The 19313-nt window shown below is 44.7% G+C and overlaps 1 protein-coding gene across 1 annotated transcript in view; it reads left to right on the top strand.

Moving 5' to 3' along the window:
* secisbp2l (SECIS binding protein 2-like) overlaps nucleotides 1-3436 on the top strand; it is a 45525-nt gene extending 42089 nt beyond the window's left edge. The window contains 3 exon segments of the mRNA XM_084337693.1: nucleotides 431-653; nucleotides 1104-1508; nucleotides 1511-3436. Coding sequence (XP_084193819.1) covers nucleotides 431-653; nucleotides 1104-1508; nucleotides 1511-1791 — 909 coding nt within the window. The 3' untranslated portion in view covers nucleotides 1792-3436.
* The last annotated feature ends 15877 nt before the right edge of the window (nucleotides 3437-19313 follow it).

Below are 19313 nucleotides of genomic sequence, written 5' to 3'. Positions count from 1 at the left end.
CTGTGTTTTTGTCCTATTTATTCAATGTTTAATTATCGTAACAGATTTGTACCTGTTCTAATGTGCTTAAATCCTGACGGCACTGTCTGTTTATTTTGTTTGTAAGCTCGGCATCATTGTAAATTAGAGCCATCCCTCAATCATTTCTAGAGAGGTGGATGAAGGTTTGAATTAATTATCTTTGTTCACATATGTTTGTTATGATTAAATATCTCATCTAATAATGGTCCACCCTGCATGATCAAATGGCTTTGTTTATACAAAATGGTGGGTTTGTCAATTGGCTGGGAAATAACTAATAAAACAAAAGTCACCATTTCACTTGGACCATTTTCAAACGAAATTAGATATGAAATCATACTTACACTCAATCATACTGATTCCGTAATGTCTCTCCATCATCTTCTAGCATCTCCTCTTGCTCCTACAGGCTCTGTTCAACCGTCTGGTGTCTCTAACCGAAGAGGCCAGGAAGGCCTACAAGGACATGGTGTCCGCTCTGGAACAAGAGCAGGCCGAGGAGGCTCTAAAGAATGTCAAGAATGTCAAGACCCGCTCCATGGGTCACTCCCGGAACCCGTCTGCGGCTTCTGCCATCTCCTTCTGCTCCGTCATCTCCGAGCCCATCTCCGAGGTCAACGAGAAGGAGTATGGTAAGGCATCGTCCCACTATGGCTCTCTTTCACCTTTGCAACAGTAACATTTTAGACCATTTTTATTGAATGTTTCAAGACAATTACAAGCATGTGCTATTTACCGGTATCTGATATGATGGGCCAGAGTGTAGATGAAATGGGTGCTACAGACAGTCTTATGACTGTGTACAGTTATATCGCCTCCGTGCTGCAATTATAGTGTTTAGGATCAAGGGATCAACCTACCCCTGTGCAGATAGGTTCTAAAACAAATTGAACCCGTTGCCAGTGTACTGAAATTCTTAAAACTGAAAGTTTTAGCTTAACAATGTTGTCACCTAGCAACTGAAAATGCCATTGAGGCGGTCTATAATGTTCAGCTTGCCTCTGCCTTGAATTATATAAATAATTGAGGAACCCAGTGTGGAGTATAACTAAATCTTTCCCTGTATTCTGTCATCTCCACAGAGACCAACTGGAGGAGTATGGTGGAATGTTCAGATGCTCTGGAACCAGTAGAGGCAGAGCCCAGTCGCCCAGTTCCCTCCTCAGCTTCCCAGAGAGATGGTGAGAGCCTGTCCACCACCACCACCACTACTACTACCACCACCACCGCCGCCACCCCTGTCCCCACAGCTCTACAGCCCAGAGCAGGACCCCTGACCCAGGGCACAGGGGAGAGGGAGGAGGGGCGCGCCGATGACCGGCTGGAGCTGGCCTCCCAGCAGAGCACAGAGACTGGTTCTCTGGACGGGAGCTGTCGGGACCAGTTGAACTCCTCCATCACCTCCACCACCTCCACCCTGGTCCCAGGCATGCTGGAGGAGGCAGAGGAGGAGGAGGAGGACGAGGAGGACTACACTCCCGAGCCCATCTCGTGGAGGTGCCTGCCCTTAACAGCCGCATCGAGTCCTGGGTCTCTAAGACGCTGGAGAACCTGCAGCTGGGCAAGAGCCATGACAGTACAGAGGAAGATGAGGAGGAGGAGGAGGAGGAGGAGGAAGAGGAGGAGGAGGAGGAAGAAGAGGAGGAGGAGGAGGAGGGAGGGCAGAGCGAGGAGGAGGAGGAGGAGGAGGAGGAGCTTGATGCAGCCGACCACACACAGGTGGGGGTAGAGGACAAGGAGCAGATGGAGGCTAAGAAGGTCACAGGTTGATGATGTCGCCTCTTCTTCAGTTTCCTCTTCAGCCTCTTTCTCTCATATACTCATTCCCTCTCTCCCGCTTCTGTTTCTCACACATCCCTCTCATAACAACCAGCAGTTGGTCTCCCCTTATTTTTAATCCCTGACACCAGACATAATCTCAGGTATCCAACCAACACAACGGCGGAAGACACACACACAGACCAGTGGCATACAGACGATGGATGGATGGACGGACTGACCAACCTACAGACAAAACCGGACAGTATGGCGGACCGACCCACAACCAATGCCGGAGGGCAGCATCTCTCTTTGTCCGTCTTATTGATCCCACCACCCATGTCGTCAAACTGAAACATCCGTCTTGTAAAGGGAAGCCCTCACCTCTATGTCCCACATATAAAAAAAAATATAAAAAAATAAACGTTTACACTTGAATTGAGAGGAGAAGGTTTGAACTCTCTCGGGGCCAGGGGACATATCAGGGAGTATTGAGAGTTGTGATTTTAGTAGAACTGGTACATGTGCAGAAACCTCGCTCCCTCCCCCAGTGTTTCACTCACACAAAATAAAAGGTGTGTGTGTTTAGCTCCATCTTATTTTCAACAGAGCTTAAGAGAGTTTACAGCTGTGTGTGTGTGTGTGTGTTTCTTTGTCCATGCTTGTGTGTGCGTCCAGGTGCATGTATCCGTGCGCTCGTGTCGTGTTACACATCATACCCATCGCAGGTTCATACCTATCGTTGTCATTTGCTGTGCTTAATGCGCTTTTATCCGCTTGCATTGTGTTTTCTCCCCGTGTTCCAGGAGGGAGAGTGAGAGAGACAGAGAAGCATGTTATGTTGACTATCGGTTCATTATGACCGGTTGCTTTATTGTTTAAACTCGCAGAATATGACACAAGTGTCAGGCATTTCTGTCAGCCTCCCCAAAACCACTCACCCATCAGTCTTCACATAATGCTTTCCTATGCTAGTCTGTTTGTGTCCCATTCTACCGTTCAAATTATTTTAAAGAGAGGAAAATGATTACATGATGACTTACTAATAAGAATTTAAACTAACTCTGTGTACATACAGTAACATGTCTAGGTGGTTCTAATACTCTGTAATAAACTGTAATATTGATTTTTGCCTAGTGTGAAACTGTTTGGGGGTGTTTTTCTTCTGAGTGGACTAGTCCTGAGTTGCTAGCTGCTTTCTGTGTTCCGTATAGTAATGTTACTCCTGTTCCATTTGTTCTTCTGCTAGTCTGACCTTTACAGGGGGTGGGGTTTGAAGCTGTCACTCAGCCCAGCAAGTTAAAGGCGTAGTTTTGGTATTTAATGGAAGCATTGTTTTGGTTGATCATGACCTGGAAATCGTGTATTATGAATGGACTTCTTAAAAACCCCAACTATCCCTTCAGTGTACTCTTAGTGTGGTAATTAGCTGTCATCGGAGATTGTGTTTTTACATGTGCAGTCGACGGTTTTGTTCCAGTCGTCATCCAGCTTCCACTTAGCGCTGCACAGCAGAGGATCTCTCAATGGCCATCTTTGGGTACACTGCCCTGGTTTGGGGGAAGGAGCCACCACAGGAGCTAAAAATACATTTGAATGAAGTCGTTATGCACATGATAACAAGTAAAACCTTGTAAATAAAAGTGTACAAAAGAGATGTTTGAATTTACAGTGTATTAACGAACCAATCAGTCACCTTGTTCTTAAAGCCATTTGATAAAAACAAACCTGCATTTTATGAGTTGGAATACAAGTTGATAATGGTATTTGATCGTGAATCATGGCGTGACCAGTGGTTAGCCAGTCAGTGAAGATGCTGTGTGATAATGCAGCTTGTTGGGCAGTATGCAATATGATGCCCTGAGATGGGAAAAGGTGGTGTACTGTATTTCATGCTTGGGATTTTGAAGGTCTTTTTAGTTTTGATAAAAGGTACGCTGTGTGCAGGCTTTTTGTCAGCTATTACTCATCAAACTGTTTGGAGCAATGACAGCAAATGTGTTCTTTGCACTATGTAAATACAGTACTAGTAGAACATCGTGTAACTAATGTGAAAATATGGTTAATTGAAGTACCTTTTTCAGCGTGTCCCTTGTCTTTATATGGATATTTAAAGTTGTCTCTTTCAGACTGTACAGCACTAGCAACATTGTAGAGTCTATTTCTCATACCATAACTGTTATCATAATTGAATTATCTGGACTGATTAATAGTATTAAAATGTTTAAGTAAACCACGTTGACTGCTGCCTCGTCCTCTGTTATGAAGGTACTTGCACACACTAATGTTCAGTACACAAAGAATGCAGTTACACTGTACAACCACCAGGAGGAGACTAGTCTACTGTACTGTCACTCTAGTGATCTATGTTTAGGTCCTGTCTAGTGAGCTCATACAGTAGCCTACATGCCCAGAGATTAAAGCTAGAGGGGACAGTTCCTATCTACACAGTACAGCCAAAGTGTTCCCACCATGGAGATGCACACAATGTGCGCTTCATGAAAAATCCCATTCCTCATGGCCTAATGCCATGTGAGCCAGATGGTCGACTACATGTGTAGGGGGGACAGGTGACTGTTATCGTGTGTATACTGCCACCTAGAGGCTCTGGTTTATTCTGTAATGAGGTTACAGAACACATTTTTTTTTTTTTATCAGAGTATACACTGAGTATATAGTAGTACTACTATTATGTACTATATACACTTGAGTACTACTATGTACAGTACTATATAAACAGAACTATACTATATACAAAGTACTATATACTATACATACTGAGTAATAATCACTTGGATTTATATAGTGCCTTGCAAGAAACTCAAGGACAAAGCAACAAAAAAGACGACATAAGCCAAATAAATATCAATAAAGGACAGGGATACAGTTGATGGATTGATTGAACATTTTATTAACAGATTGCAGAATGGGTACAGTACAGTACGGCTCAATTAAGGGGATGCAGACCAGAGAAAGACTTTCCGTCTTGTTTACATCATGTGTCCCCCATTTTCAATTCATCATAACATATATGAGATACATGACACACACTGTACAGTACTGTTACATCCAGACATTTATGACATACAAGATATCTCCACAAATATACAGTACTGTTTAACAGAGATCCTAAAAGAAAATATATACATTCGAGGGGGAAGAAACTGTACATTAGGGGGGGGGGGGGTTGGACACAGGGGCGTAACTATGGGGGGACGACGACACATGGGACATGTCCCCTGCATGGTTTCATGTCCCCTGCATGGTTTCAGAATGCAGTTATTTGCTGTGCCCCCCCCCCCCCCCCCCCGTTTTTACCGTCCAAAACAATGTTCCACGATAATACACGGATAATAAACGGACACGCAAAAAATGAGTAGCCAGATGGGGGTCGCATTCTTGGCTCTAACGTTAACCAACTTCGAAATTAGTGCCTAAGCTTAACCGGCGAAATAACTTGCCGTCACGCTCTCACTAAGCTTAACCGGCGAAAGAACTTGCCGTCACGCTCTAGTACAAACTCTGATGGACAAGCTAAAAGCAATTGGTTTTGATAGCTTATCAGTGAGCTGGATGCAATCCTACCTGGAGGGGAGAGAACAGATGGTAGAGGTAAACGGTACTCTACCCCCCCCCCCCCCCCCCCTCACAGTGAGCTGTGGTGTTCCACAAGGAAGCATACTAGGACCGCTACTCTTCCTAATTTATGCAAATGACATGTCGTCAGCCTGTGACTGCAACTTGTTCCTGTTTGCGGACGACTCAGCCCTGCTGGTCTCTGACAAGAACAAGTTGCAGGTTGAAAAAACCCTCAGCTCGGAACTAGGCAAAATCTGCATATGGCTCGCTGATAACAAACTATCATTACACATGGGCAAAACAGAGTCCATTCTCTTCGGTTCAAATAACAAACTCAGTAAGACCGACGGCTTCTCAGTTACAGTGGGTGACAATATTGTCACAAGGAAAGACGAAATTACCTACCTGGGTTCCATCCTAGAGGCAAATCTTTCCTGTGACAAAATGGCATCCAATGTAATAAAAAAAAGTCAACCAACGAACTAGATTCTTGTACCGGATCTCCTCTCTGGTAAACAAGAATACCCTGAAGACTCTGGAAGGAGCACTCATTCAAGGGTACTATGACTATGCGTGCACCTCATGGTACCAAAGCACCTCAAAGGCGCTTAAAACAAAATTACAAACATCACAAAACAAACTGGTCAGACTACTACTTGACCTGAACCCCAGAACCCACCTCACCCCTGCCCACTTTGACAACCTAGGATGGCTTAGAGTAGACGACAGAGTACAGCAACTTGCAATGGGCCTGGTCTACAAGATACACTATACGACCGGGGTGCCCATGTACATGTCAAAATACTTCCCAAAGGTCAGTGAATACCACAACCACTACACCAGAGGAAGCTCAACAAATCATGTTAAACCCAGATTCGGCTCAAACAAGGGACTAAACACGTTTCGCAATTATGCCACAACAATGTGGAACGCCCTACCCAAAGCTGTAAAGGAATGTGAATCCCTGCCCACATTCAAACCCGCTCTTAAAGAGCACCTACGGGAGGCTGCAATTCGAAACTGGCCACCGTAAATGCCCAAAACCCCCACCACCTCCTAATAGACAGTCTCCTCCCCACCGCATGTATATATTCCCTCCCCGCCGGATGTATATTTCTCTCCCACCCACCCCCTCCTAATGTACAGTCCCCTCCCCATCATATGTATATACACTGTCAGGATCTAGGGGTAACAGTACTGTATATTTGAATACCGTTTATGTCACAAATGTATCAGTACTAAATACCTATATGTCCCTATGCCATAAATGTCATGTATGTTGTGTATGTCATAAATGTCTATATGAATTGAAAATGGGGGACCCTGATGGAAACAAGACAAACGTCTTTCTCAGGTCTGCATCCCCTTAACAATTGTATGTATTGAGCCGTACTGTATTGTACCCATTCTGCAATCTGTTAATACAATTTTCAATCAATCAATCAATAATGGGAATGGAACACTAGAGGTGCATTAATGTTTTATTAATGTACGCTGTCCCCCTTGATCAAATAAAGTAAACCTAAACCTAATGTGTTCTAATGTTTTCTCTCTCTTTTTTTTTGTTTATTCTGCAGGTGGATACACAGCAGATAACTGAGCCATATCAGCCCAATCCTACAAAGAGCAAGTCTCATAAGCTTGCAGTTACTACACATTGTCAGACACCAAATCCTATCAATTCTCAGCTTTCTAGTGCGTTGGCAGCATCACAGCAAAAAGCCATGTCATGCTTGAAGAAGATCATGAGCAGTGTGCAATTCCTAGGCAGACAAGGTCTGGCTCTCAGAGGCCATGAATCAGATCAAGGAAATCTTTCTCAGTTACTCAGGATGAGATCAGATGATGACTCCAAGTTGTTTGAGTGGCTTAATTCACGTGTCGATTACACAAGCCTCAAAATCCAAAATGAAATGTTGAACATAATGGCAAAATCCATCATTAGAGATATAGCCACTGAAATAAGATCACAACCACAGTTGCAATACTCCATCATTATTGATGGAACACAGGACATCACTGGGACCGAACAGGAATCAATCTGTCTTCGCTATGTTGACCATAACCTTATTCCTCATGAAGAATTTGTTGGTTTATATGATGTGTCGCTCACAACTGGACAAAACCTAGCAAATGTAGCCAAAGATGTGCTGCTTCGTCTCGATTTGTCTCTTGATGGGCTCCGGGGACAGACATATGATGGAGCAGCAAACATGTCCGAAAAATATTCTGGTGCACAAGCCTATATTTCACAAGCACAGCCACTGGCTCTGTACGTACACTGTGGTCCTCACTGTGTTAATTTGATAACACAGGCAACTTGCACAGCTTCATCTGTAGTCCGTGATGCTCTGGAATGGGTCCATGAATTGGGGCGTCTGTTTGGACTTTCAGGCAAGTTCAAGAACATCTTCAGCAACATTGCCACATCTTCACATGGATCCTTTACCACACTGAAGCCAATGTGTCCTACACGGTGGACTGTGCGAGTCGCAGCAGTGCATGCAGTCCTCAATCAGTATGCGGCAGTGTTACTCAGCTTGGAAGAGATGGCTTCAACTGGCTCTGAATCAGCTACAAAGGCAAATGGTCTGCTTGACAGATTCCAGAAAGGAAACACAGTTCTGGGACTCCATCTTGCTTTGGAGGTTCTTGAGGAAATGGAATGCCTCAACAAATCCTTGCAAAGGCGAACCACCACAATTACAGGGATGCAGACTGCAGTAGAGTGTGTCAAGACAGCTCTCCACAAGAAACGAACAGAGGAAAGATTCCAACAGGTATATGTCACAAATGTAACAGTACTATATATGTATGTCCCTATCCTATGTCATAAATGTCATTAAGAATAGAAAATGGGGGACCCTGATGTAAACGAGACGAAAGTCTTTCTCTGGTCTGCATCCCCTTAACAATTGTGTGTATTGAGCTGTACTGTATTGTACCCATTCTGCAATCTGTTAAATAAAGTTTTCATTCATTCACAGATATTTGACAACACAGCAAAGCTGGTCACCTCACTAAACATCGATCCGATGGAAATGCCTCGTATCCGCAACCCTCCAAAACGTCTAACTGGTGAAGCTGCAGCACATGTCCCAGCAACTTCTGTGGAAGTACTGGATACAGCAGATCTGCAATTCCGAGAGCGGTTTAATCAAAGAAGCTTTGAAGTGCTTCAGAAGTTGGAGGGTGTGCTTATTAGGGGAGAAAGTGATGACATTGTGGACAAGTATCCAGAGATGAACAGGAGGATGCTGGATGTTCAGCTAGCCATGTTCAAATCAAATAACACCTATGCATCAAGCACAGAAGCTGCAGACATCCTGAGAGGCATGTTGCCTGAAGTCAGAGGTCTTTTTGATCAGGTAGAGGTCCTTGTGAGGCTGTTGCTGGTTGTTCCCACATCCTCTGCTGAAGCTGAGAGGAGTTTCAGCGGCCTCCGGAGGTTGAAGACCTGGCTTCGCAACTCCATGAAGCACAAACGGTTGAACAGTGTGGCAGTTTGTCATATACATCAAGAAAGGGTTGATGTCTTTGACATGAGAAAACTCTGTGAGGAATTCATCTCTGCCCATGATCGGAGACAACATGTCTTTGGAAGCATTGGATTAGTTTAAATGTGAAAATGTCACTTTAAAGGAATGAGGTATATAAAAAGTCACTTTAAGGAAAGAACAGATGTGGCTCTTGTATAATATAGTTTAGATACATTAAGTATAATAATGACAGAGTTAAAATTGTATATTGTATAGTAGTCTACATAGGAACCAGTGCCCTCTCAGGTATTTTAGTATTGTTTTATTGCACAATCGATGCAGGCATGACCATAAGGGTTAGAGTTTTATTAAACGTGTTTGTTATATAACTTATGTACCAGTGCATAAGAGTTTTATTTATATTAACGTTTTGTATCTAATTAAATTTGATTAAAAGTGATTGGTGATAGATAAAAGTGATAGATACATTAAGAGCTAAAATTGTATATTGTATAGTAGTGTTTCTCAGGAACTTAGCATGTCTTTTTTTATCATGCATATCTTGTGTCTTACCTATATTTTTTTTTTTCTATGCCTATTTTATTATTGTATTTTGCACAATCAATGCGGGCATGACCACTCTAGGTATTACTGTGTTCATAATTGCTAATTGAAGCACCATATAATAAATGTTCTTTCACCTTAAACCTTTCAAATTTGTTTATTATTTGTCACAACAAAATACAGAATACTTTATGATGAAATGCTTGTTTCTGTATGAGCCCAGTGTGTATGAGAACAGTGGTCGTTTACATTGAGAAATGGCGCCACCGCCTGGGAAAATGCGGTATTGCACACCTGTTATGATAAAAAAATCTAGACATAGGGGGGAGGCGTGTAGTGTGCCCCCGCGTGAATATTTTAGGCAACCAACTCTGATTGGCCACTACGCCCATGTGACCGCGGCAGCGCGAGAGAGCTGCAGCGTGGGAATAGGCTGTCTATTGCCATTCTCTAAGACAAACTCTAACCTTAACCAGCTCCTTAACAGCGCCTAAACTTAACCCTTCTAACCTTAACCAACTCCGAAACAATGCCTAACCATAACCAACTCCGAAAGAATATTGCCATTCTCTAAGACAAACTCTAACCTTAACCAGCTCCTTAACAGCGCCTAAACGTAACCCTTCTAACCTCAACCAACTCCGAAACAATGCCTAACCTTAACCAACTCCGAAACAATGCTTAAAGTTAACATGCCTAAACTTAACCGGCGAAAGAATGCACGTTTAAAAAAAAATTGAAGGGAATCGAACTTGTCACCAACAGACGGCAGGATCCACAGCAAGGCGGCACTACAAGTTGAGCTAGTTGTCGATGTTAAAAGAGGGGGGATTACTGCTACATAATGCTGCCGCATCGCCGCGGGGGCGTGGCTAGACGCAAGTTGGGCGTGGCTAGACACAAGTTGGTTGCCTTTAATATTTAGGCTGCCCCCCCTCCTACCCCCTCCCTGCGACTTCACTGACCACGCCCCCAAATCTACGCCCCCGCGTAGAGCGGCTGGTATTCACGAAGGAGAGCGCTGGCCAATCAGAGAAACGCGGAAGTACATGTTGGTTGCCGAAAGTGTTCACGCGTCCCCCACACCACTATTAACAGAGTTCAAGTCAAGAGTTTTATTTGTCACGGCATACAAGTATACAATGAAATGCGGGGCCCTGGTTGGACATTTACGGGGGCCAGTTTAGAATTGTAGCCTCCCGTAGGTGCTCTTTGAGGACGGTTTTGAAGGTGGGTAGGGATTCACATTCTTTTACGGCATAGGGCATTCCACATTGTTGTGGCATAATTGCTAAACATGTTTAGTCCCTTGTTTGAGCCGAATCTGGGTTGAACATGATTTGTGGAACTCCCTCTGGTTTTGTGGTCGGGGAATTCACTGACCTTTGGTAAGTATTTCGACATGTACATGGGTATCTTAGTGGTGTAGTGTATCTGGTAGACCAGGCCCATTGCAAGTTGTTGTATTCTGTCGTCTACTCTAAGCCATCCTAGGTTGTCAAAATGGGCAGAGGTTGTCAAAATGACTACATTTAGCGACGGTCGCTTTTTCAAAATGGCGTATCCCCGCGATCACAACAACACATTTCAAAAACTAAAATCTCGCTAATAACACTTTAACCTATTGGTAAACAAACGTATTACTGAAAATATACACTATGACTGCTGTTGTGACATGGTTAGGATGTTTATATATGAATACATTTGGGGGGAAAAAACGCTAATTATGTCAGACAGGATTTAGGACGTGATGTCATTTGCGGTCCGGTACCGGACCCCACGGGCGGAAGAGGTTAACAGATTCTACATACCTTTTAGCGATGAATAGATTGTATAAGTGTCAGCCAAGCTACTGTCTGTTTGTCCAATGATTGTTCCAATCACGTCAGAATACCAGCGTTCTATAACAAGGAAACTATAAAAGAAGGAAGGGTGAAAATCACGCCAGGGTGTGAGGGCTGTGGGTGTGTGTGTGGGGGTCATGAGCAGATAATAGGGACTCTTAAAGTTACTCTTAAAGAACCAACCTGCTCCTCCGAACCGGCTTAAGGCGGGATACGTGAAATGTAGGGTGTACCCTCATCGACGAGGGTAACCGAAGACACATCGTGACTGGGTTTATCTTGCCAACAATAGTGAAAGGGCCCACAAAACGGGGAGCGAGTTTGCGCGACTCCACCCGTAATGGAAGGTCGCGTGTGGAAAGCCACACCTGTTGGCCCACGCGGTAGGAAGGCGCAGGGCGACGTTTATCCATGTCGCCCGAGACTGACGGATAAACGCAGATGGCACCCCCACGTCCCTCTCCTGTTCAGGAAACAGTGGAGGCTGATACCCAAACTGAACCTCAAATGGGGAGAGACCAGTGGATGCATTGCACAATGAATTATGTGCATATTCTGCCCATGCCAGTTGGTGACTCCAAGTGGTCGGATTGGAGGAGGCCAAGCAGCGAAGTGTACTCTCCATAGACTGGTTTGTGCGCTCTGTTTGCCCATTGCTCTCCGGGTGGAACCCTGATGACAGGCTAACCGTCGCACCCAGTATAGCACAGAATGCCTTCCTGTATTATGCCACGCTAAATCAGGTCAGTTTGATAACCCCATAACTCATTGGTCCGCTCATCTTGACATCAAACAGCGTCCTGCGATGTCTTTGACATTCAGAATCCAGTGGGTCTCAAAAGAGTGTTGTTATCAAATTGCAACTGACCTGCAAAATAGCGAATGCACGTCTCGACCCCCTTCGGCACTGAAATAAATCAGGTGGTAAAAGTTGCGAGATCTTTACTTTGTTTTATTACCAGGACGTTTTTATCTGACAAGTCTGACCTTAATAAACCTGTCAATAGGTGGTGTCATTAATCAGATAATTATCCCTTCCCTAATCCGTCAGACTGCAGCTGGGGAGAATTACTCGCCGGAGCCCCAATGAGGGTGCTGCGCTTTTAAATTTCTTCTAAAATGCTTACGGTCTAGAATCATTTTTCTATATAGCATTTGAATACGGCTAAATTACCTATCCTTAACTACGTCTCTTTAGTGAGAAGAAAGACATCTGTAATCATTACCGCTAATATTTTTACATCATAAATAAGGTGTCGTCGGAGCAGCAAAGTCTCCCTTTACAATGCAGAATGGGTTCCTAATAAGTGTAACATAATATTTAAGGCTTACCAGAATGTTTAGAAGAAGTAACACGAAGTAAGAAAGTTTTAATTAAAAAATACAAAGGTTACAAAAAAATGCACAATTATCCTGGAATCTCTTACAGCAGTAAAAAAAAAGTACAAAAGGCTCCAGAAAAAACATGTCAAATCCAAAATCTGTCTATGAACTGGCGAGCTGACCTTTTTAAGAACAAGTCCGTCGCGTCATCCTCATCAGTTTTATCTCCAATCAGTGTACAGTATGTGTACAGTAGTCTCATCCCTCCTTTCCCCTACTTTCGTTACTTTGCAGTTACATATCAAATCAAGTATTAAAAAAAATCCTTTACTATATGTTTTCTTTTTAAGCAGAGAACCGAGCAGTAAACTGGGGTCCACGCCACGGTCCGACACCACGTCCTTGCAGATGCCATGAATTCGGAAGACATGGTCAACCACCAGTTGAGCGGTCTCCTGAGCAGATGGCAGCTTGACCAGCGGAATGAAGTGAGCTGCTTTGGAGAACCTATCCACCACCACCATGATGACGCTGTGACCATCAGAAGGAGGCAGACCAGTCACAAAATCCATGGCGATGTGGCTCCACGGACGACTAGGAATGGGCAAAGGATGAAGCAGCCCTGGTGGTGACTGTTGAGAAACTTTGTTCCGTGCACAAACGAGAGGAGTGGCCCCACTTCAACACCCGAGAACAAATGCTGTTTGGTACAAATAACCGACCCGGGGGCACCCCACCCGGATCTGGTTCCAAACGTTGTGCCCTCCGCACAGCAGAGTCAATACTCCATGTCACAGGAGCTAGGATCTGTCCTGCAGGAACAATGGGCTCAGGAGGACGGTCCTCCTCTGATCCATCATATAACCGGGAAAGAGCATCCGGCTTGATATTTTTAGACCCGGGACGGTATGTCAGGAGGAAATTAAACCGAGAGAAAAACAGTGACCAGCAAGCCTGTCGCAAGTTTCTCCTCTGAGCACCCTGGATATATTCCAAGTTTTTATGGTCTGTCCAGACTGTGAATGGGTGTTCAGCTCCCTCTAGCCAATGGCGCCACTCCTCCAATGCCAACTTGACCGCCAACAGCTCTCTGTCCCCAACATCATAGTTTCTTTCAGCCGGCGAGAGCCCACGTGAATAGTACGCACATGGGTGTACCTTACCATCGGACGATGAGCGTTGAGACAGAATAGCTCCGACTCCAAGCTCAGAAGCATCCACCTCGACGATAAATGGCAGGGATGAGGATAGGCTCAGAACTGAACCTTCTCCTAAGCTCAATGAACGCTGCCTCAGCCTTGGGAGTCCACTGGAAATGGGAAGGTGCTGTCTTCCTGGTGAGTGCAGTGATAGGTGCTACCACTGAACTGAAATTACGAATAAAACGACGGTAGAAGTTTGCAAATCCTAGGAATCGTTGCACCTGCTTGACCGAGACGGGTGTAGGCCAGTCTGTCACTGCTGACACCTTCTTGGGGTCCATTTGAATCCTCACCTCAGATAAAATGAATCCCAGAAAGGACTCAGAACGGACATGGAAGGCACACTTCTCAGACTTCACAAACAACCGTGCATCCAAAAGGCACCTCAAGACCTGCCTGACATGTTTGACATGGTCAGAAATGGACTTGGAGAATATCAGAATGTCATCTAAGTAGACGAAAACAAACTTTTCCAACATCTCCCTGAGCACGTCATTGATTAACGCCTGAAAAACTGAAGGGGCATTAGTAAGACCAAATGGCATCACCAGGTATTCGTAGTGACCATTATGAGTGTTGAACGCGGTCTTCCACTCATCCCCTTGGCGTATGCGCACCAGATTGTAGGCATTGCAGAGATCAAGTTTGGTAAAAATGGATGCCCCCTGGAGGCGTTCGAACGCCGAGTTCATCAGGGGAAGGGGATACCGTTTTTTTTACTGTAATGCTGTTCAGGCCTCTGTAGTCGATGCAGGGTCTCAGTCCTCCATCGTTTTTTCCCACAAAAAAGAATCCAGCACCCACAGGTGAAGTGGAAGGTCTAATAAAACCGGTAGCCACAGCCTCCTTGATGTAGGTGTTCATAGCTGTGCTTTCGGGGACCGACAACGAGTACAAGTGAACAAGCAAAGTACTGTACAAACACTCGGTCCCCCTTAGGGGCCTTTCTCACTCACTACTCAGGGCCGAATCAGCGCCGGGTCGTGCCCAAAAGGGGTGTGTCTGTCTGAGTGGGAACGCTCACCCCGTCCCCGCCCCCCCGCTGATTCGTCCCCGGGGGCGGTGAACCTGGGACGCTTGAAATAGGTGGTTTCGAGTGCGCGCCGGTGGGAGTGGGGGGCGTGGTGTACAAGCTTGTACGAAAACACGGGAGGCTTCTGTATCAACGTGCTGCTGACACACACAGCATCGTTACTGTCATGCTTCATGCTTGCTTGAATTTTGGGCAGATAAAAACACACAGCAACAACTGGACAATGTTCAAATGCATTTATTTCTATTAGACCAGTGGTGCCCAACCAGTCGGCCGTGGTCGACCAGTAGATCAATGACATGCAATATAATTGCCACGAGCGATGGGATAATGTTAGCTTCTGAACAGGCTAAGCTAACTAGCGTTAGCCGTTAGCTTAGCGTTTGCCACAATGCTATACTATTATACTGGCATATTCCATTCACGTTAGCATGTAAGCTAACAAAATCAGCGCCTATGAGACTAAACTCCGCTTTTGGTGTTCAATTGTGTTGATGTTAGTTTTGTTTCATCAACAAATGAGAGGCAGAACACACAGTGAATGTATCCGTTTTGTTTATTGCACGTTCTTTGCTGAAAAATAAGTGCTACAGTGGCTATACTAGACTAGTACTAGGCTAAGCTAACTAGCGTTAGCCATTCGCTTAGCGTTAGCCCTGGGAAACGCTCAAAAGCGAACTCTACAACATCATCCATTCGTGAGAAAAGGGGGTGGGTTATATTGACAAGGCTTGACAACAGAGGTTCAAATATAACTTCATATTTATTGGTTATTTGTTTTATTTTATATCAGAATCCAGTCTCCACCGTGTCTTCCTGTTTACATTTTCGAGCGTGACATCATCGCCTACGGCAAGCTTACAAGGTCAAAACGCAAACCGTAAACAAAACCCAGAGCGCACCAAGACTGAGTGTGTACACAAACTAGAGCGGGGGGGGGGGGGGTTCGCATCAGATCTCGGAACGGACTAGAACGGAATGGAACGGAACCTAATGGGTGAGTGAGAAAGGCCCCTTAGTCCTTCGCCTGGTTCACCACCAGGAAGGCCCTGATCAGAAGACCTCGGGGACCGGCTGGAGTTATGGGGGTGTATGAGGTCCAAGATATACGTGGGGGCTTGACTGTGAACTGCTCTATATGTAAAAACCAGGACCTTCAATTGAATCCTGAAATGGACAGGAAGCCAATGAAGGGAGGCCAGGACTGATGTGATATGAGGACCTCCTGGACCTGGTAAGCAACCTAGAAGCAGCATTTTGGACCAGTTGTAGCCGGTCCACTGAGGCTTTGCTCAGGCACGTAAATAAGGAATTGCAATAGTCCAGCCTAGAAATAAAAGCATGAATAGCCATTACCAGCTCTGCATGTGATGAAATAGCCTGGAGTTTGGCTATATTTTTCCTGAGGTGGAAAAAACTGTGAGGATTGGGCCATTCCCGCCACACGCTTCAAGGTACTGTGAGGAGGATTGGCTCATTGCCACCACACGCTTCTAGGTCAAGTACCAATTGCCGTCACGCACCTGTCGGTTGTTTGTAATCAGCGCCCAGAGCCCTTCATATACTTGGGTCTTTCTGTCAATCGTTGTCGGGTCGTTTTGGATTTCCACTGCTACTGCCTGTTCCCCCCATTGTTGTGCCTCGTCTGTTTTTCTTCAGGACATCTGTGGAAGTCGCCGCTGTTGTTATCTCTGTCATCCGTTGGAGCTGTGCCTCGTTGCCCGCTTTGCGCATTTGCGCTTTGGTGAGTTTTTGGAACGAACCTTTTGGATTCTCTGTTTTCTGTGTGTTTGGATAACACTGAAGATTTGCCGTTTTTGTTTTGTACTGGACTCAGCTAAACTTGTGTGTTGGTAACACCGAAGATTAAGTCACGTGGGATTGTACTGGGCTCAGCTAAACTTGTGTGTTGGTAACACTGAAGATTAAGTCACGTGTGTTTATGCTGGACTCAGCTGGGGAGGACTGGACTGCCTCTGTATTTCGTTGGCTTGTTTGTTGACCACTCTCTCTCTCTCTCCGTTCCTCCCCGAGTTGGATCCTGGAGTAGCTGCAGAGCCGCAGAGGCAGTGGCGCTATGCCGCTTCTCCATCTCAATACCGGGACGATCTGCAGAGCCGCAGACAACTCTGCCAAGAACATTCTCCCCTTTGTTGTTCTTGTTGTTATTTCGCTCATTCCTGTTTCAGAAATAAATACGCCCTAGTCTTTGGCTAACTCTGAACTACCTGTCTGTGCCGTGCTGTTGGGGTCGGTTTCAAACCATAACAAAAACAAGAAGCATGGACTGGTCAATCAAGATTTTTAATATTTGTTATTTGAGTGGTCCCAAGAGATTTGTTACCCTAGAGGCAATTTTTTCCGCAGCTATAATTTAAATGTCTGTCTTAACCCAAAAATTCGAATTCTCGTGTTTCAAATCCAACCATTGAGTGCCAAAAATGAGTTTTCTCATTTTTAGATCCTTTTTTTATTTTCCCATTCTAAACACTCGCGCGGACCTGCCTGTGTCTCCCTGGCACCGCTGCCTACGTTATAATTGCAATGGCGATCGAATCCCAACAGGTGGCAGTATCGCCTACCTTTTGAACTGGGTCTCTAAGGTCTCTCTCTCTCTCTCTCTCTCTCTCTCTCTCTCTCTCTCTCTCTCTCTCTCTCTGTGCCTGGCTGCAGGAATCCCCTCCCCCTCAAAGTGAATCAAAACAGCCATCTGTCGGAGATTTGCTCACCTGAAACCTATTGTTTCCCGTATTATAGCCATGCCCAATGCACACTAGTAATTGTGATCGCGATGGAACTACTGCAGGATTATTAATTTTGGAGTACCTTCTGACTAAGGTAAGGTCTATTTTAGGTCTATTTTACCTAACCTAAAACATGCTTTTGTATTGATCACAGCATTGTATTTTACCAAAACTAAAACATGCTTTTGGTAACGATCGCAGGCCAGGGTTACACAACAGGAAAATGTGCATATGCGTATAACACGTCATATCTCACTATCTAGAAAACGAGACTGGATTATTGGATGGGTCCGCAAACATCACGAAAATGGTCAATAACGCTGGCGCCATTGAGTAAAGATGGGAAAACAGCGTGGCGCTCAATTTAAGCTGGAGGAAGCTACTGGATATCCACTCATCAATGGCAGACAGACACTCCTGCAAGATGCCAATCTTCTCTATGTTGTTGGGGTTACAAGAAAAATAGAGCAAATTAAATTGGGGCCAAAACGGACCTCTGAGGCAGACCACATTGTAGGGGAGAACTACTGTACTTCTATTTGGTTTAGGTTTTAAAAAAGGTATAATAATAATAAATATCAGATCACTGATCAGGTCCCCATTCAAGATCAGCCTTGATAAATATCAGCCCTGATATAGAGTGTGATGGATCTAAAAAAGAAGGCTCACCACGTTAAGCATTGGTTAGGATTTTGGAAAAAGGTAAGGGTATTATGGTCTGTCTACACTAGCCTACCAGAGGGGTCCCAAGACCAAGGTACACATCAAAATGATGTGATCCCCAAATTAATGCTAGGGTCTCTTTCTCAATGACGGAATAGTTCAACTGATACGAAGTGAACTTTTTTGTAAATAACCTGACTGGCCTCTCAACCCCCACATCATCAGCTTGAAGCAGTACCACTCCTGCCCCCACATGACTGACATCAATCTCTAATGTAAAAGTCGTACTGAACTGTGGTGCTGCCAAAACTGGAGAGGAATATAGGAGAGCTTTGACATTTTCAAAGGCTGACCAAACAAACTTGACCTTAGACTTCAGAAGGTCTGTGATGGGCACCACCACTGAAGAGAAGTTCTTACAGAAACGTCTGTAGTACCACCGACCTGGGCTGAAGAGAAGTTCTTACAGAAACCTCTGTAGTACCACCGACCTGGGCTGAAGAGAAGTTCTTACAGAAACCTCTGTAGTACCACCGACCTGGGCTGAAGAGAAGTTCTTACAGAAACCTCTGTAGTACCCACCGACCTGGGCTGAAGAGAAGTTCTTACAGAAACGTCTGTAGTACCACCGACCTGAGCTGAAGAGAAGTTCTTACAGAAACCTCTGTAGTACCCACCGACCTGGGCTTAAGAGAAGTTCTTACAGAAACCTCTGTAGCACCACCGACCTGGGCTGAAGAGAAGTTCTTACAGAAACCTCTGTAGTACCCACCGACCTGGGCTGAAGAGCACGGCTGTGCACATGGCACCGACTGATTCTTACATATGTTACAGTGTGTGTATGATATATATTCATATTCACAGTAGATTTTGTTCAAATGGAAAACATCCTATCTCCAGTACTTATCTTTGTCACAATTCTTTGATAACCGAGTTTGAGGGATCCTTGTGTGTGAATATCGGACTTTTTTACTCCCAAGCAGTGCAGTGTTAAGCTATTGTCAGCTATTTAAATTTTAGTCTTAGTCATGTGTCAAATGCTCCTTTTCGTTTTCATTATATTTAGTCACCTTCATTTATTTTTCGTTTAGTCAGTTTTAGTC

Source organism: Notolepis coatsorum (genome assembly GCF_963971535.1).
Source record: "Notolepis coatsorum genome assembly, chromosome: 20".
NCBI classification, from domain to species: domain Eukaryota; kingdom Metazoa; phylum Chordata; class Actinopteri; order Aulopiformes; family Paralepididae; genus Notolepis; species Notolepis coatsorum.
Note: the sequence above shows the minus strand (reverse complement) of the source record. Positions and strands in the feature narration are given on the sequence as shown.